The 21,087-nt window shown below is 36.4% G+C and overlaps 1 protein-coding gene across 1 annotated transcript in view; it reads left to right on the top strand.

The window, feature by feature from the left end:
• Positions 1-16,591, top strand: part of LOC106664056 (DNA topoisomerase 2-binding protein 1-like) — a 72,639-nt gene extending 56,048 nt beyond the window's left edge. Inside the window, exon 24 of the mRNA XM_024227569.1 lies at positions 15,124-16,591. Within this exon, the coding sequence (XP_024083337.1) occupies positions 15,124-15,241 (118 nt within the window). The 3' untranslated portion in view covers positions 15,242-16,591. The remainder of the gene's footprint in view (positions 1-15,123) is intronic.
• Positions 16,592-21,087: the final 4,496 nt, after the last annotated feature.

Here is a 21,087-nt window from a genome sequence, read left to right as displayed (position 1 = left end):
TATTTACTGTACATTGGGGGAAATTTTCCCGCACAGCTGGAAATTTTGAGGGAATATTTCCCATTTTTCCCTGTCAGCTGATTTTATTGTACGAAAATTGAGAGATTTTTTCCATCCTACCTACTTCAATAAATTTAAATAATTTTGTTAAAAATAAAAAATAAAGCCAAATTAATTTAAATCACGAAGTTACGTCAACTCAACTTGAAACATGGCATGACTCCTCCTAATAAACTTCGGCCGCCTTGGAGCAGCGGGACAGCTACAAATCCTACAGCTAACTCAGTAGACATTCGATCGGGTTTCAAACGACCTATATGGAAATACCCAAAGGAAGCTATTAACGCGCCATCAGATAGTGCTGAAAGCGAAAACGACTATGCGATGCAAGCCAATAAGAAAAGGTTGGGCAGACGCCTAGAGGCATAAATGAAAATCATGACCATGCACGATCTATTGCTCAAGCAAATTGTAGAAGAGGTAAATTAGCCCGATATGTAATAGACTCAAGCAACAAATTCCCAAAACCGGCAGCCTCTTTCATCAGGGATCAGTTTGATGAACTCGTCCAGATCCTACATGAGATCGCGACCGAAAATGTTTATCTAAAAGGCCAAGTAAAAATGAGAACAATGGCACAAAACGTAAGCGAAATAACTAATGCTGTAGTACAAGCACTATCCCCAGCCTTAAAGAACATGACGGCTGAAATAAAGGAAACATGCCCTATTCCCAAAGATCATACATCATCACACACACGACACAACAAAATAGCAAAAGGCAATGTGACGCCTGCACTGAACAGCGCAGATACTTTAATGGTAGATCACCCGCTAAAATCACAAGAATTATGGACAACTTTTGTCAAGAAAGGACAGAATAGAACAAAACAAGAGAATAATCAACAACTACAACTCAACACTAACACCATCCAGTAGTACTAATAATACTACATCAAATCTATCAAATACAAACAAACCTACATTTCCATGCCATTCATTCACGGCCTATCACATAAATTAACACATTTCTCTCGTCCGATAACTTTAAAATAGCTTTCAAAAATTATAAAACAATTGAAATACTTTTTTCCAATATTAAAGATCCCACACCAATAACAAATAAATCTGACGTAATCTACAAAATCAATTGTTTAAACTGTCCGGCAACTTACATCGGTCTTACATCCCAATATCTGGATAAGAGAGTAAAGCAACATATCTAAGATTGCAAAAAACTCACGCAAAATCGCTACCCACCATTTTGAACACAAACACAATTTCGACTTCAACAATCCAAAAATATTAAAAACATTAAAAAAACATTAAAAATTAAAAACATAAACGTAACGTTTTAGAAATAGTTTACATCAACAGAGATAAACACAGCATTAATTACAGAACAGACACATGTAAACTCAGTCGCAGCTAGGCCAATATCATTAATCAAATTCAATATAGATAACACATATATTATTACACCACACAAAACATATATTATAACATATAAATCATTCATCACATTCCACACATCAAACATTTTTACATAGTCTAATTTTTGAACAATTTAGTTTTCCTTTTCCTATTTATCCCCGTCTATATAAGCCTGAAAGGATAATCTGGCCGAACCATTTCCAACGTTTTTCCCATCGTCGGCTCTTTTCACCTCAAACAAGGAGACTCCTTATAGAAAAATCTCTTTCTATACCGACTTACTTCCTCACACCTTCAAAATCCAACGTATATAAACATAAAACAGCAATATCTCACTGGCACACTCAACACGAGACGCAAGAATGGCACAATTACGCAGAAAACAAACACTTTGAGTGAGTAGAAATACTTTGATTGAATATAAAAAATATTTTTTTATACCAGACCGCATCTCACGATTTCCGAATAATCATAGACTATGCTATTCACGGTCACTAATCACCACACATTTCTCTTTTCTTTGTCATCATCCTTAATAATTAACTTCCTTTCCGGTATTGAATGCCAAATCACAAATCCAACCCCATTCTCGACTTCCTTTGAGTTAAATAAAACCGCCTGTGATGAAGGAAAATTTTCCAGATTTACGGCGTCAGTACTCTGTCACAATTATATAAGAACAGCAGAATAGAAATTCACGTTTCACAACACAAAACCAATATGACAGCACAAGAATAGCACCACACTTTATGTGAGTATGAAATAGTTGGTTCAAAATTATATTTTCATCACAACACAACACTTTCACACAAAACCAATATGACACCACAAGAACAGCACCACACTTTATGCCCTGAAGATGACCCGAATAAAGGTCGAAACGTCGGCAAAAAAACGAAAAAGGTGTTTTTCTAAACTATCTCATTCTTGGACCGCTCCTCACGATTTAGACAAAAAAATTACTTTTTATATAAACTTCCAGGGCACCCATTAAACCAGAAGGCTATTGATGAATTGAGTATCGTACGAGAAAGTAAGAAAGGGCTGAACAGATCGAGGCATTAAATGTTCATAAATGGAATTAAAGATCAAATGATAAAAGTACGCTTTTAAGTTTGAAATGGTGCGCAAGCAGTCGTCATTCTCGCCAAATATAGTTTAGTATGGGATAGAGATAGAGAGGACGTGTACTTGCCTGTTTGCATAGGGAAAGTTTTCAACCTACAAGTTTTCCCCTCGAGGCAATGTTCATGGGCGTCCCAATTTAACTTTAAAATGTTTAAAGGATTTTTATTCGTTTTATGAAAATCTAGGGGAGCGAGTATGTTTTTTTCTCAAAAAATATGAAGTGATAGGGACTAAGAATTGTTTTGCATTCAGTTTTGCTTCAATTTCCCGATCTTATGCAACATAGAAATGAAAATACAAGTGTCACCATTTATATAGTATTGTCAATCAAAACTTCCAACAAAAGGTAAACAAGAGTTGCTACTTTAACGATAAAATATACAGGTCTTCTGAAATTTGTCATCATCGTCAATGTCTATTTTGCCTTTTAATTCTGCGAATCGATTCTTCATACATTGGAAATATCGAAGGAAGGCGTAGTTGACGTAACCGTTACAGGCACGGGAGTCATAACACAGATGTTGTCAGGCTCCGCCTCTTTTACTCTTATCTATTTTATTTTGTTCGCTTTTGTACTATTAGCGGTCAATTCCTTCAGATCAATGCGATATTTTGCAACATAATCATGTTTAAACATGAATGATGTGGCCTTTAAGTGCAAATTCCCTTAGCTTTACAATTCCAGCTATTTGCTTTTTTTACTAATAAAGCCGTCTGTGCCTTTTGTTTTGCCGCTCCTAAGCCGTATCTCGATCTATAATTTGATTGGATCTTTCACTTTCCTGTTGCGTTCGTCACCATGGTGTAGGCCATCTTTTCCTTTTCGTTATGGCCTTCCACATTTTCACCGTTGCATCAAATCCGGGACGACTAGACATCACAGTGCAAAAGGATTCATATTTGCATATTCAGCATTCACTTCATACAGCTGTCTAATACTTAATAATAATCTATGTACTGTCACACTCAAAATACCATGGCAGTTCAGCAGCGCAATCTTCATGTTCCTCCCTGATGTGGTACGTTGGTGTGTCATCATGGTGTTGTCGGTGCGTTGCTATCTATCTCTTCAGTCTGCATCACACTAAGGCCTAGTACGCGCTGGGATCTTTGAGTCGACTTTTTGAATCTCCGGAGAGTCTCGGCTGCGTCTAGCCTGAGTCCGGGCTGTCCCGACTCATTGTTGCGATAATCTGGTGTGTTGCGGGCTAGCATTTTCGGACTCTTTTGAATCCCATCCGATGTGGGATTCTTTGACTCAATGTTGCGCAACATTTGCCAGTGCGGGCGTGAATCGGAACAACGCTCTTGCTTCATTTGTTTAGTTGACGTTGGAGTGAGTGTTTTCTTTTTTGACAGTGTCCCGTATAAAGGTATGTTGTGGAGTACCGAGTTGACATTATAGTTTATCGAAGACATGCATTCCCATCGGTGTTTGTGGAATCATTCACGGAATACAGAAATCGGGAATTGAAAAGCCAAACATTGAACGGTTTAGCCCAAAAAGTCAGTGTTTCAAAATTGAAAAAAATATACACTTTAAAAGGACAGTTCCGTTGTTTTGATATCCTGAAGGGGTACATGAGGCTTGTATACGAGTCTCCACTCGCTAGGAACCGGAGAGTGGCAGCTAATCTGTTGGCCGGAGAGAAAGATTCCCGAAAGTTGGTATCTTTCTTGGAAAGTTGACCGCCAACTTTCATTAAAATGGTTTCGAAATCGGTCGGGGACATCCTCAAAAAATTTCTGAACCATTCACCATCATTTAATCTCAACGTGTCCAAAATATTTTTCCCGTGCTGATTCCCGCCGTGAAATATTTGCCGAACCCACCATCATTGTGGGCGTTTTTTAATGCACATCCGATTGGCTTCACTACGTACAATGCAAAAAAGAGCAAGGGAAATTCCTGAGAGCTAGTTCCCTCGTCATTTTCGCAGGCACTGATGAACGTGAACTGAATCTTGGTCTGGACACGGTTCTTTGCCGCGAGGCAGAGTCGGGGCTGCATCCAACAATGAATCTACGCAAACCCGACTCTGCCCCGCAACATCGATTCAAAGAATCTCAGTGCGTAGTAGGATTAACATTTGTTTCCATATATGCTCTCTAGCGTCGCTCGCTTCTTCCAGTGTAATTGACTCAGACTGTGCGCCGATGTAGTCTGTCACGCATCTAGCCCTGGGGGCCTCGCATTGTTGTGATCCAGTATGATGATTACTTTGCCTACCTAATCTCTGGCAATTGATGCATTTCGTGCTTTCCCGCTTGCGTTGTCGCGTGTGATGAGTGCCAGCGCATATCCCACATGTGCTCTTGTTTGGGACTGCTTGCAGATATATGCCCATAAGCTTTACAGTTGTAACATCTAGTGACACCATGATACTCCTTCACTCCGCACGATTAACAGTCAAGATTCAGACCTTCCCTCGGCTAGTGGCTGCCTTCCACGTCAGCGCATCCACCTCCACAACCCAAGGCACAAATGAGGGTTCTTGTCTACTGGCTGCGCCGTAACGGACTGTGAACAGGGGTCTCGGTGCTTTTTGAAAGTCCATCGCTGCTGTTGTTGTATGCTAGTTGCTCAGCAATTTCATTTGGCTTGAGTTCTTTGGGCGCACTGAGGATTAGTACCCTGGGGTTTCTTTTGGTTGCAATGAGTGTTCTTGTTCTTATGCCCGCTTGCTTTAGTTTCTCGTTGGTCATCAACGCCTGCTGGTCGTTTCTGCAACTTGTTTTTTGGGCTAGTCCTCCTTTTGCAGTTATTCTAATGTTTTCTATTTTAATGTTGTTCTCTCTGGGATTGATTATTTTCTTAACTCGTGCTAACAGTTCAGTTGATTCCGTGTCGTTTTGGGGCTCTGTGTATACATCTTTTTCTTCAACGTCTGCATATTGTTCAATTCGTTTTTTTTTAAAATGAGTTTTAGAAATGGCTTTGTTGAACATGTTAACAGTGTCTTGTGGCTTCTCTTGTTTTGTTCTATTCTGTCCTTTCTTGACAAAACTTGTCCATAATTCTTGTGACTTTTGCGGGTGATCTAACTTATTTTATATTTGTGTAGTGATTAGTGATCGTTAATCGATAATTATTCAGAAATCGTGAGATGCGGTCTGGTTTGATGTAGGTTTCAGAAAAACATTTTCTTTATCGTGCCAACGTTTCGGTCTATATTGAGATCATCTTAAGGCCTGGGATTTACAAACATTGTTTAAATTTAACAAATACATTTAGGACGTGGAAAAAGTGAATTTATACAATGCAAATATTCCCCACCCCTTCAAAATCCAACGTATATAAACAAAACAGCAAAATCTCACTGGCACTCTCAACACGTCAGGCAAGAATGGCACAATTACACAGAAGACAAACACTTTGAGTGAGTAGAAATACTTTGATTGAATATAAAAAATATATTTTGCAATGTATAAATTCACTTTTCCACATCCTAAATTTATTTGTTAAATTTAAACAATGTTTGTAAATCCCAGGCCCTGAAGATGATCTCAATAAAGATCGAAACGTTGGCACGATAAAGAAAATACCTACATCACACCAGACCGCATCTCACGATTTCTGAATAATTATTTTATATTTATTAATTATTCAGAAGTCGAGAGATGCGGTCTGGTGTGATGTAGGTTTCAGAAAACCATTTTCTTTATCGTGCCAGCGTTTCGATCTTTATTGAGATCATCTTCAGGGCTCAAAGTGTTTGTCTTCTGTGTAATTGTGCCATTCTTGCGTGTCGTGTTGAGAGTGTTATTTGTATTTTTCAAAAATTGTCAAGAAGAATCTTTTATTTTTATATCTAATTTTACATAACGTTTAATTTTAATAGTAACTAATTTTAACGGGGTATTTTAGATAAGGTGTGAGGTATATAATCAAGGAAGATAAGGGATTTTCGATTTTATATTAAAACATTCTCAGATTAAAAGAAGAATCCTTTATTTTTATCTTTAATTCATTCAATTTTATTTTTCGTAAATATACACTTATTTTACTTTACATGCTATATTTACTACCATATCCTATGTTGTTTTAATGTTAATTCAAATGAAAAATTGTTAATTTGAAGTTAAAAAAGGTTAATTTGAGATGAAAAAGGCTAGTATGTTGTTAAAAATGGTTAATTGGTCGAAACAAAACTATATACTATTCATTTCGTCCTTAGGATCCATGACTAGCGGATATTCTCTAATTACGATGTTTTTCTCTTTCTATTTAAGTTTTAATCCTTTTGGAGATTCTTTTTTATTGATGTTGTTTTATGTTGGAGGGTGATTAGTGCCCAAATTTTCTTCATCCCGGGTGTTGTTTTCATCGCTCCAATAATAGAAATGCATGCGAGACTGTATTGTTGTGGGTTGATTAAGTCTTATTTGTTACATGCAAACCACTATCTTTGAAAATGCAACTGTAGTTGTTTTGTTAAGGTTAATCCCTAGCCTATATATCATCATTCTGTAAATTTTAAATCGTTAAGCTTTTTCCGACTAAAATAGTTAAAAACGGTGAAAGATGAAGACTAATAAAATTGTATTATAAAGAAACGGTTGTTTGTTTCTTCGTGTTAATAGCAGAGCAGTTTGTTTTCCCAAGTCGTGCACGCTAATTTATTTAGGTGGAAGAATCGAGCGTAAACGTTTTAAAGCGTCCATCATTAAAAGATTTACTGTTGGGTCTAAAGGCCTTACAAGATCAGTTGAGCTAAAAGGGGCAATTTCCGGTTTAAGTGCAAGAGCACGGCGACTCTCAGAACAAATGTGCGACGAGGAAAGATTAGGGAAAATGAGAATTTCAGGGTAAGTAAAGCGACGCCCTGTTCATTATTCAAACTCCTACGATTTTCGGCCTTATACTCCCTTCTCAAAGGGCTAAGGCATCCCGAAAGGTCGACCCGCTCTTCCTCATTATTATTTATACTAATAATTAGATATTATTGTGAGATTTTGTCCTTGAGGCAAAAACCCAGCATTACGCGAAGTATAGAATCGTCGATGCACTAGAGGTTCCAATGAAGAAATTGAATGAAACAACATTGTAAGCTTCCTTGACCTAACAATTACAAAAACAGCTAGGAGTCTTACGAAGTTATATAATAAACTAGGCATAAATACAGCATTAAACAAAAAACACAAAAAGTCCAAGATTGATTGCACATACCGCCCACTGAATTAAATATAATTTCTATTTGAAAAAAAAAAGGATTCTAAAATAATGTTTTCTTCCTTTAATGAGCGAACGACTTTTAGGACTATCGTCTAAATAAACAAGCACTACGAACAGTAGCCACACGAGGTACATCATCCATGAGGTTGCATCGGTTCATTTGCTACGCTGAATTAACTTGTTGAGGTATTCATTCGTCTACCGTAGGAAAAATCCTAGCTTTTTCGTGGCCTAAATGGCTCATGTAACTAGGATGGTACGGCCTGAAAACGAGATACAAATGAGGTCTAACGCAGCGACACACGCTTTGGGGGGGAGGGGCAGTTAACCCAATTTACACAGTTCCCGCTTTGGACCACGGTTGGAACGGTTGCTTTATCGATATGAATTATAAAAGATAATTTATAAAATGGCCAGTGATGGAAAACGATTAATCATCATCTTAACTATTTGCTTATTGTGTCATATTCAAAGTCGCAGATTCCCTTCGGCATTCCGACCTGTGAAATGTCTCAACTGATTGATGATTTCCTGAACGTCGCTGCGATCAAGCTAAATTTAATTTAACTGCTAGTGAAGCATTTAATTTAAATGTAAGCGAGCCAGACAACTACTATTTTATGCGGGAGAGATAGAGAAGAGAGGAGAGGGGAGAGAGAGAGAGAGAGACAGACAGACAGACAGAGAGAGAGAGAGAGAGAGAGAGAGAGAGAGAGAGAGAGAGAGAGTGAGTGAGAGTGAGAGTGAGAGTTTGAGAGTGTAAACGAGAGGGAAGGACAGTACTACATTTTCCTCAAATTAACCCTTCTTAATTTTGAATTAACCTTTTTTAATTTCAAATTAACTTCTCTTTTAACTTCATTTCTAACGAACGTTTTTAATTCCCCCCTTCAAATGACCATTTTTGATGTTCCAATTAATCCTTTATAACTTCAAATTAACATTTTTAATGTTCAAATTAACCTTTTTAATTTCAAATTAAGTTTTAAATTTTAAATTAACCATTTTTTATTTCAAGTAGCCTTTTTTTAATTTGACATTAATCCTATTTAATTTCAAATTTACTTTTCTTTAGCGTATTAAAAAGCTTAGAAGGTACGAAACATAAGAATGTAAAGGAAAATTCGATTCTGCTATTTTTGTTTTAATATAATTGGGCTCTTCGAGTATCATATGATAATTAATTACAAGAAAAACTTAATAATTACAATAAATTAAATTAACAAAGGATTCTTTTTTAAATATATAAACTTTGTTCTTTATCCAAAATAACACATGAAAATTAATTGGTATTAAAATTAAAAGCTATATAAAATTAAATATGAATACTAATGATTCTTCTATTAATTGGAAGTTTTTAATGAAAATATAAAATGAGAAGGGTATTTTTTTTGGTGCCGGTGTTTTTGAAAAAAAGCCCATTTGTAAGTATCTTGGTTCGAACGCAGGGCCTCTGGATTCGAACCCGGGACCATTACCTTACAGTGATGAGCGCCGTGTCAACGCCTCCGTTGCGGCCACCGACGCCCCCTTTCTTTATTGTTATTAATCTTTCCATCTTATCAATCCGTTAACCACGGTTTTTTTCTTTCCTTCATCAATTTCTTTATCTTTGAAAAAAGTATTTTAAAATGCAATTACACCACTAAAAACAACGAAACTGTTGAGATTCGGACCATGGTTAATTAGGTCTTTTTGGTTCCATTTTGAATATCCATTATAAAATCACTCTGCATTATCATTATAAAATGCCGGGCCGCTGTATTCGAACCCGGGACCTTTACCTTACATTGATGAGCGCCGTGTCAACATGTGTGCGGCCACCGACGCCCCTTCATGCTACTGTTATTATTGTTTATATGTAAATACTATATGTTTTACTTGTTGCGTCGAAGAATGCAGTTGTAAAAAAATACATAAATACCTATAATACCTATATGAATAATTTATAAGCTAATTTTTTTTTGTTGAAATCTTGAACTATACGATTCAAGAATCATATGCATACATTACAATTTTATATAAATTTTAATTTCAATTGTAATTAGAGTTAGGTTTTGAGTATGTCAATTCCACCCCATATTATATTATATCAAAACAACCAGGGAAAGTTTTTAAGTTCGTATTTTGAGGGTGGGATCTCTTTTAAGATTTATTATAATTATTATTTTCGAAAGGAGAAACTAGTCCAATTGTATTTTTCATTTTAGACAAATAGAACTTGAAATGGAAAAGTTTCGGGCCGAAGATCACCTCGGCGTTCCGTGGATAAACAACGACCTCGTATAATTGCGGCTTATTGGGAATTTCGGTTCCGGTGTACCTGCTCAAACGGCTTTATGTCGATTACAATTGTTAATTTATTCCAATGAAAGTAGTCGAGCTAGTATTTATATTGTTATTTTCCAGGTAAATAATTGAGTCTACCAAAGGATTAGAGGGTGAAATGATATATTTTAGAAAATTTGAGGAAAGAAGGCCAAACTGCCAAATCCCCAGGTTATTCGCGTTTCACTCTGAAATGCTGAGACACGTTTCCGGAAGCACAATTTGCCTTTTAGAGATAAAAATATCCTTCAACCAGGAATGAGGCAATCGGTTTTGATTCCGTTTCGCCATTCAAAGAGCCTCGGAAAACCAGAAATAAATATTTGCAATTTGACATAGTTTGATCCCGTAATTACAATCAAGTCAGGTATATTCGTATTCACTAGTTTTCGTGGTCCGCTTGACCAAATATATTCTTTTCAATTAATTAAGGTTTTAAGTTGAGATAAAAAGTCAGTGTAACGAGCGGGATTCGAACTTACCAAACCTATTTTGAAAAATGGCAAAAAGGAGGGAAAATTCAAAAGGTGGGGTTGAGATGGGAAGTTAGTGCCCGAGGGGATCGAAGTCACGATAGCTCAAGTGGTAGAGTAGCGGCGTATCAAGCCGAAGGTCGTGGGTTCGAATCTCGCTCGTGACACTGACTTTTTTATCTCNTTATATTTAAAAGAATCTCAAGTTAAAAGAGAAATGCTATATTTTTTTATTTAATTTGATTTTTACTCTTAATTTTAATTGTAATAAATTTTTATTTATGTGAGAACCATTTTCTATTTTTGAAAAAAAATTATCAAATTAAAGAAAGAATCCTTTATTTTTATTCTGAATTTTATTGAATTTTTAATTTTAATTGTAATTAATTTTCAAGCAAAGTTAAAAAAGGTTAATGTGAAATTAAAAGGCCAACTTTGAAATTAAAAATGGTTAGCTTTAATTTCAAATAAACTATTTCTTTAAAGCATGAAAAAAACAGATGGTATGAAATATAATCATGTAAAGTAAAACTCCTGTAAATTTGAGATTTTTTAAAAATAAAGTATTTGGGATTTTATAAAATAAAAAATTACATAAAATTAAATAATATAAACAAATAATTCTTAAACAATAAATAAATTATATAAACAGATATAATTTCAAAACACAATCAATTTTCATGTGGTGTATTAGACAAGAAACAATTTTATACTTAAAAAAATTCTCAAGTTAAAATAGGAATGCTTTATATTTAATTTTATATAACTTTTAATTTTAATTGTAATACATTTTTATTTGGTGAGAACCATGTTCTATTTTTGAAAAACAAATATCAAAAATAAAAGAAGAATTCTTTATTTTTATACTGAATTTTATTAAATTTTTAATTTTAATTGCAATTAATTGCAGTAAAGTGAAAACAGTTAAAAAGGGTTAATGTTAAATTAAAAGGCCTGCTTTGAAATTAAAAATGGTTAGTTTGAAATTAAAAGACATAATTTGAAGTGAAAAAGGTTATTTTGAAATAAAATAAGGTAAATATGAAATTAAAAATGTTTAATGTCAAATTAAAAAAGTTAATTTGAAGTTAAAAAAGGGTTAACTTGAAATTAAAACGTTTGTTTGATGTAAAAAATGGTTAGTTTGACGGAAAAAAAACTGTAGCACTGTGCTTTTTTCTAGTTTTCTCTCTCTCACTCACTACCTCTTTCACATTCTGTCTCTCTCGTTTTCTCAGTCTTTCACCCCTTTCTCTCTCTCTTTCTTTCTCTGCTTCTCTCTCTCTATCACTCTCCCTTTCTCTTACATTCTCTCAATACTTTTCTCTTTCTCCCACACCCTTTCTCTCCATCTTTTTCTCACTTCCTCTCTCTTTTCCTATCGCTCTTGCTTTCTTTCTCTCCTACCCGCTTTCTTTCTCTTCCTCTCTCTCTCTCTCTCTCTCTCTCTCTCTCTCTCTCTCTCTCTCTTCAGACGTCGAAAATTACGTTCGTTTCTAATTTATTACTTACAATCAGTAACTGTTCCAAAATATCACAGATTTCATGAAGGAAATAAATTAATTTAATAAAAACTTTTTAAGGTCTACTCCGCATTTTTTTTAAACCTTTCATGTAATCTTTCATGAAAAAAGCCTATAATGGACCTAGATAGATTATATCATTCGGTGTGAGCAGTCGTAAAAGGCAAAGTTGAAAACTTTGGTGCCGCTGCTGATTTTCCTATGATCCCATTTACAAATTTTTCCAAAAAGTTCTACACAATTTAACGTATTTATTTAAAGCTCATACTTTTTATAGGCTGGTGTTTTTTTGCCAGCAATAAAATAAGTGAGAAAGAACAAAGTTTACGAATAATTTCGAGAGAATTGTTAACATTTTTTCCCTTCTTTGCCAATGCCCTAGTCCAAACTAGTTTAGTCCGTCTCCGGCCGTTAAAGGCTAAATTGCCGTTTTAAAAGGAGAATAGACCGGGAAATTAAAAAAAAAAAAATCGCCCGGCATTCTTCAACTCTGAGAATAAGGTGAATAAAACAGGATTTGACTCCCGAGAAGGATCCTGGAGGAATGAAGGATTTCTGGATGAGCTGTGAAAAAGCCTCACGTCTTACCGGCAATTAGATTTGCAAGGCGTCGATGGTTCAAAGAGTGCCGCTGGCGAACTCCCCTCGTGTCTTAGTCGCACTGAGACTCGGCATTGTTAGGGGTTGTTGGAGGAAGGGGGACCTTCTGGAAAAGGAATGCCTAGATTTCGTCCAGGAATCCACCGCCTCCCTCTCTTCTCGCTCAACGTAAAAGCCCGACGGTATGGTTACAACTATAATGTTGTTTAAACGTTTCGCCTCTCCGAATTTTCCAATTTTGGATTATTACCTTTATATACGACAAAAAAAACCGGCGTCGCATAACTTTAAGTATACTTGACTTAAGAGAAAATGAAGTATTTTCCCTGCTTTTACTGGCATAAAAAAACCCTATACAATTCGATGCGCTACATTCGATTTCTTCCGCTGAACCTTGAATACCGTAGAAATTAGAAAACTACGAGAGGTTCGAGCTCATTCACCAACCCATTTATAAATATCACGCGATATAACCTGGAATATTTTCATTTCTTTAGTATAAAATAAATATTATATCCAAAATAATTCCAACCTGGTACTTTTCTTTTTCTTTTTGTGCATCACTTAAGGGTTTGCAGCTTGTAACACCTTCACATCAACAATCGTTCATTTTCGAAGTTCGTTAGATTGGATTCATTAGCGTCCGGGATTCGTATCCATATGTTTTGCCATCACTTTTCGGTTTCTTTTTGTACTTTTATCCAAAGAATTGGGCGGATGGTGCCACATGTTCCTTAGAACCGTCCTTTGTGACCTTGTCATTGACCATAGCTGTCGAAGAACACTTGCACCGCCATTGACTTGCTACTAGTTGCTGCCTCTTAAGTCTTGTGGGGGGGGATCCACGTTAGCAGTTATTTAAGTACAGTTCTAAGCATTTGATTTGCACGGTTCGGTATCTCTTTGTTGTTGATGTACAATGGAAGTCAAGACTGTTTTTTCAATGTGAGTTTCTTCATTCAGTCCTTCACTTTTTAGACGAGCCGATAAGCTCAATCCGTGTCTGATGTTGGCCATAGCTTGGATAGGATTCGAGTTAAAGGGCAAAATTGCGGTAGTCTTGTTATTTAAAAATACGAAATTTAATTAAAAGTTAAGAGGTATTGTTTGCGTTAAAGGTTCTTTTTTTACTTTAGCGACCAGGCGTAAATGAAAACTCTGCCCGGTGTGTAATCAGGGGACCGAGCCAGACGTAATTAAGTGCTGTAATTGATATAAAGGTTCGAAGGACAAGCGCTTGGGAAAGTTAAACCTGTGGTAAGGGCCATTTATGGAAAGTTTTCTGAGGATTTACATAAAGTAATATTATACCGATAGTTTTAATTAAAACAGGTGTTTTCGTAATATTTTGATTATAAAGTTTTTACAGCCCTAACACTTCTAATGATCAATAATTTTTTCTAAAGGAACTGTCGTTTACAATTCACTTTTCCAGGTTTTCTGCTCCCGAAACCAAGTCCGAGAAAATGGGGTTTTGGGCCTCCTTGATTAACAAAACAGTTCAAAATTTGCCACAATGCGTGTCAAAAAGAATATATAAATAAAACCATTTATAGTAGTCAATTGACCAAGTTATTTTTCTCAATTAATTACAGAGCAGTGGCATAGTCAGCCGAAGGGTCGTGGGTTCGAATCCCGCTCGTGACACTATTTAATTTTTTATAGTATAAAAATATAGTATATAGTATAAATATATAGTATAATTAAATATTTAATTATTTTATTTCAACCAAGACGGGGGGGGAATTAACAGAAAATTAACCATACTCGGGGTTAAATAAGTTAAGGAGGTAGTAAAAAAGACGGGACTTAAAGCTCGAAGGGTTGAGGCTCGGCGAATGGAGTGATGTAGGGAATTTCAGAGGTTGTAGGAAGGGCTAAAACGGTTGATTTGTATGAGGGATTAGAGATCAGAAGGATGCGAATGAATGTGTACAGAAGGCGGTAACAGATTATAAATATAGGATGCGTAATGGGAAAAAAATTGTTTTATAGAGGAGCCAAGAAAGAAGAATGTATTGCCTGCAATAGGTGGGGCCATTTCAAACCACGATACGTATTAGACATATGGGATTCCTCTTTGGGGAAACTAAACATGAACCGAACTATTGTCACGAACCTTGGACTTGATCAGACGAAACCTCATCATGGCAGCCACCTTCTCTCGCCGTAAACACCTACTTTCCTCTCTTGTTCTCCCCCAATTTGACTATGGATGCGTTGTGTACGGGGGACTCACTGAGAAGTTCGATGATAGACATAATAGCGTAATGTATTGTCGTGTACGCTTTATTTTCGGCTCTCCCGATCTCAAGTGCAGTTTATATTATCTCCTCGTTTTGCTCTAACGCTTCGGACACAATTTTTCCCTCGGTTTCAATTTCAACGATCATCCCAGACACAAACACACATACGCACTTTATTAAAATCATGTCTGATAGATAATTTTGTAATTGTTTCAGAGGTCTAGACTTGGAGAGAAGAAAGCTCGAGAAGAGGCTCAGGAGGATTGAAGACTGTATCGCGCTGAGCATAAACAGACCAAGATTCAATTGGCTGGTCTGTGTAATTTCTGTATAGACGGGTTCCCATTCGTGAAAGGTGGAACTTAAACAGCCCAAAAAGCTTCATCACATCGCAGAGACAAGAAAATCGCATCTACAAATTCATGACCTTAAACGCACATATTATTTCTTTTGGTCAAATTACAAATCTAAGAGAAAATATTTCACTTTGAAAGCAATATTCTGAAGCAAAATTTTAATAAGTAACATTAAAACTAAAAACTATTTGCCGATTTTACCACCTCGAATTTAAGTTTTTTGAGTCACACCCGTTTTTACAACCACACAAATGTTTTGGAGCAGAATGTTTAAATACACTGCTTCATAAACTAGTTACACAAAAAAATAAGAACAAAAAATAGCGAGGAGGTAGCATATTGATCATGGTATGAAGGGCCTCGCGATGTCACATATCGGGGGCTGGAGTGTGGCTGTAATCTCCATCAGGTTGGCCGCTGCTCCCGACCTAATAGTTCCCTTTACTGGGTGTTAATCGCCATCACCATAAGCACCGTCATCCATCACCATAAGATTACCATATGGCTAAGATCCGTATGAAGTTTGTGGAGGATGGCCGTCATAAGAGGGATATGGTGCTGAGTATCCTTTGGATTATGATTATTCGGATTGGACGTCAAATCTACTCCTTTTGTTAGAAACTGGATTTCGATGGCAGAACAGCCTTCTGGCTGGTATTGGGGTTGCCACAAGTGAATTCGCCCTTTGGCTTCAGGGCCATCACTTCTTTCTGCCTCGCAATCCGCTATAGGTTGTTTTCCATTCGTTTTCGTTTTACGAATGTTCCTCGCCCTCCTTTCTAGCCTGGGGTGCCCCCTGTAAGCCTTCTTTATTGGGGTTGTTCTCGAGAAAAACTACCACGACCACGAGAGTCATCAACTCTCATAGGTCATCCATGACCACTTGTGAACCCTGACGGTACACGTTGAAGGTACCGGGTAAAACGCATACAACCTTAGGCGTATCACAATGGTCTCTCCTCAGATCCACTTTTTTCCTTTTATACATAAGCGACATCAATGTTGGAATAATGTCAATAAGACACGGCTCGTTCATTGGAAAGACCTAAATACATGGTTGGACCACGAACTACCACCATGCCTCCTTAGGCACTACAAATCCCTGCTTCCTAGTAATTGCCCTATCACCATCATTATCACAGATTTCTCACGGCCTAAAAAAGTGGTTGATCTTTATAAGATAAGTGATATCTTGGAAATTAAGGAGTTTGTAACTGTATGATTAAAAAGCGGATGTGAAAGAAACTTAAATGACTTGGTGGCCGGCACAGAAACACTTATACCAAAAAGGAAAATACAAAAAAACAAAAAAAATAAATAAATAAATAGAACGACGTGTAACTTCAGTAGAAAAAATTTACCAACATTATTTTTCATCTCTTCAAGTACATGGCGTCTTTTTGAATGGCTTCAGCATATTCCTTTAAGTGAAAAGGCAGCATTAAGCCTTTCAAAAATCATACCTGTGCGATAAGATTTAATGAAAAGAACCGTATCTTATAAACGTTATTCAAAGTTGGGATGCAACCCATATAATTGAAAAAAGAGGGATACCAAGGACAATCGTTGTGTATACGCCTGCGGTTGTAAGCGTTTGACACGGCACCTTCAACGTGATTTTCAGGAATTACAGGTGGTCGTGGAGGACCTATGAGGGATGGTGGCCCACGTGGTAGTGGTGGCTTTTCTCGTGACCGACCCCAATAAAGAAGGCGTAGAGGAGAAGGCCCAAGCTAGAAAGGAGGGCGAGGAGCATTCGTAAAACGAGAAGGAATGCAAGCAACCCTCGGTGGATTTCGAGGCAGAAAGTGATGGTAGCCCTGAAGCCAGGGCCGGGTTCAAACGTGGCAACCCCAAATGCCAGGCAAAAGGCTGTTCTACCTTCCAAATCCAGTTTCTACCAAAAGGAGTAGATTTGTCGTCCAATCCGAATACTCAAAATCCGAAGGATATTCAGCACTATACCTCTCTTATGACAACCATCCACCATAAACTTCATGCAGATCTCAGCTATATGGTGAGTCTTATGGTGATGTTGATGGTGGTTATGGTGATGACGATTAACAGCCAGTAAAGTGGACTATTACGTCGGGAGCCGCGGTCAACCTGATGGAGATTGCAGTTACACAGCAGCCCCCTATATGAGATATCCATCGCAAGCACCTTCATATCAAGATCAGACGCTCAATCTCCACGAACAACAACTAAACAAGCGGCGGTGGAGGAAGCTACAATTATACGACATGTGCTGGTGCGTATAGTGACTTCAATACTTCTTCAAGTGATAGCTGTAGTGCCTCTTCAGATGGTTATGAACATGCAAACCGACCATGTTTTGCTGCCAGATCTGCGAGGGAGTATATTATTCGTCAGCAAGTTAAGAAAAAAGAAGTGAAAATGAAATTTATTATGACTCTAGCGTCTGTTAACTGCAGATCCCAGCCAGGTCTACAATGTCAACATAAAGAGGTTCCTCATAAGTGGATCGCCTAACAATACTAATTTCTTTATATTATTATGTATTGCAATTAATAATAAAATGTATCTTTCGAATTTTTTTTTGTTGAGTTGATGACAATGTAGTTTAGACGTCACCGGTCATCCTAGTCTGCCCATTTTACTGCTATTGCTAGATTTCCTACATAGAGTTGACTATAAAATTCGCCCGAATAAGGAAAATACAGCAGGATTTTCAAAAATTTCTATTTCTGCACAGCTTTGGATTATTCTGCAAGTAATATTTATTAATTAAGCTCGTACATTTCAACCAGCAGTGACACAAAATGAAAACGTAAACTACAATCAATTGTAGCAAATAAAGTAGTTATAATTGGATTTTCGATAGTTTTTAAAGTTACATTTTGAAAATTGATTTGGTCACGTCAATGTGAGTTCATTTGAGGTTCGTATTGGATATCCACCAATCTACAACCGCCCAAAACTATACCAGGGTGTCGACAAGGTGGGTGTTTCGGTCTTCATTAATTGATTTCTCCGGTTAACAAGCGTCGAGCTAACAAGGACCACCCCTACAATATTATTAATCCCCGATAATTTCCAAATTACCGGGGAGGGAGGAGAGTCGTAACCGCACAGCCGTGGCACATCCCTTCCTACCAATTTGACGCTCAGGTAATATAGTTTCATGAATTACTCTCTTCTGACGAAAACACGCCGTAAATTTGGAAATGATGTGAGTATCAGGTTTATCAGTCCCTTTACATACTAATATTTAACAATTAATTAGGTTTTTAGTTGAGATAAAAAAGTCAATGACACGAGTGGGATTCGAACCCACGATCTTCGGCTAGATACGCCGCTGCTCTACCACTTGAGCTATCGTGACCTCNCGGCGTATCTAGCCGAAGATCGTGGGTTCGAATCCCGCTCGTGCCATTGACTTTTTTATCTCAACTAAAAACCTTAATTAATTGTAATGTATTAATTGGTCAAGCGGACCACGAAATTAGTGAATTTAATATTTAACGATGAATTACTCTTTTGAACAATGGAAATATAATATATTCACCTGTGTACTATTTATTCAAATATCCTTCCTAGGATAATGAGGTATTTGACATAAAATAACCCTTTAATGAAAAATTATGAGGTTTATTTTTGTTATTCGTCGCTTCCAGGAGGTGTTAACGTCCAACTACCCGTTGAGTATAGCGGAAGACGGATCGAACCACATTACAGTACTTTTTCTTAATTAACATTCTCAATTAAAAATCCATGGGCGTTCCGGGTTTCGAACCCAGAACCGACAGCCCCAACCGATCGGCCACCGCTGTCCCCTAAAAAATCTTGTATTCACGCATAAAAGAACACTTTACTCTGAATCTTCTCAACCTATTTGGATAATTCATATTTAGAACGATTAATTAGATGTTTTTGAATAGTTAGGATCTAAGAAATTTTAAAAATAATCTAAGTTTATGAGAACAAAAGTTTCAAGTTATAAAAAATTGACAATTTTTTACAATTTTAAAATTCTTATAAATTTAAAAACTATTTTTCTTTAGAAACATTATGCGAGCTATAAATATTCATCATGCATTCTTAAACATGCATATAAAATTTAAATCAAATTGATCGTTGTTTTAGAGAAAAGTGCTCGAATTTAGCGACTTTCCCCTTATTGATAAGAGGATTTTGTACCCTTAGCTATACTTCACAGTTATGTATATAAATAAAAATTCCACTCTTTTCAAAACGCCTAGTCAAATTCATAAATATCTTCATCGTGGTTTTTGGTTACTATTTCTGTCCTGGAAAACCCCAAGAGTGAAATACGGCAAGTCTTCATCAGACTAAAACCGCTACACATTAGCCTACTTAAGTCAACGTGTTATGCTCACCTGCATGAAAACGTCATCATGCCAAAGCAGTTTGGTTTCAGAACTGCCAAGTCAGGACAGTAGATGACAGCATGCAGCGTTTGGTATAATGGTATACCATAATGGCATAATGGTACTAGTGGTACCCAGTAGGACGATGGAATACAATTTCCCTATAAAATAAAAATAGTCTACTATCACAAGTCTAGACCGAATCCCCTTCGATCCTTTCCCAACTGAGCGACGTCACCGGTGTTCCTCAAGACTCTATCTTTGGGATTTTTGGAATTTTCTACAAAATTAAAATTACTGAGATGACTAAAACTATTGAAAAGAGAACACAATGGAAAGATAAAGGAAAATAATAATAACGTACAAAGCGCGGCACATTATTATTAGAAGGCTCTCCTCGACCGAAGAGTCTGCGCAAATTTGGACCGAGCGAAACCTCTAGGCCTCATACAATAAATTTTCCCAGCTGAGATCCATGCAATGACACTCTGTGGACAAGGAAATCTTAAAAAAGGATTAAAAGGTGCGTAGATATTCGCTCAGTGAGCAAACCAAACAGCTGTTCAAAAGTTTCTGAAGTCAAAAGATGGAATTTTTATGCAAAAGGAATAGACATGCAACCTGAAAGATAGCCAAAAAGTCATTTCGAGCAAAGGACAATACATCTTCGAATAGTTAAAAACATGCCAGGTAAAAAATGGAAATACATTCTGCAAAAAAGTCATTATTTTCTTGCTAACCCAACAATCAATAAATTTTCATGTGGTATTTTATGTTTTAGAACTTCTAAAATTAAAAGAAGAATATTTCATTTCTAAATAATTTTTACTTATAATTGTAATTATCGTGTGGTGGTTTTATGAGTTAATTCAATTAATTAAGGTTTTTAGTTGAGATAAAAAAGTCAGTGTCACGAGCGGGATTCGAACCCATGACCTTCGGCTTGATAACTCCACCTTTTGAATTGAGATGGGAAGTTAGTGTCCGAGTGGATCGAGGTCACGATAGCTCAGGTGGTAGAGCAGCGGCGTATCTAGCCGAAGGTCGTGGGTTCGAATCTCGCTCGTGACACTGACTTTTTTATCTCAACTAAAAACCTTAATTAATTGAATTATAGTAATTGGTCAAGCGGACCACGAAAACTAGTGAAGTTAATTTTAATGATAAATAATTTTCCTATCGTATTCTAAAAGCCCAATTGTATTTCAAAGTAAATCGCAAATATACAGGAATTTTACTTCACATGTTTATACATCAAACCAACTCCTCAGTTTTTAATACTTTAAAGAAAGGATTAATTTGAAATTAAAAAATGTTAATATGCAGTTAAAAAATGGTTCCTTTGAAAATAAAGAAAGTTAATTTGTAGTTGAAAATGGTTAATTTTAAATTAAAAAGTGTTAATTTGAAGTTAAAACGGTTCAATTAAAGTTAAAAAGGTTTAAATTGAAGTTAAAAACGGTTAATTTTAA

Source organism: Cimex lectularius, unplaced genomic scaffold (assembly GCF_000648675.2).
Source record: "Cimex lectularius strain Harlan isolate CLEC.00 unplaced genomic scaffold, Clec_2.1 scaffold127, whole genome shotgun sequence".
In the NCBI taxonomy this organism is placed as follows: domain Eukaryota; kingdom Metazoa; phylum Arthropoda; class Insecta; order Hemiptera; family Cimicidae; genus Cimex; species Cimex lectularius.
The sequence above is the reverse complement of the archived record's forward strand: the minus strand, read 5'-3'. Positions and strand labels throughout refer to the sequence as shown.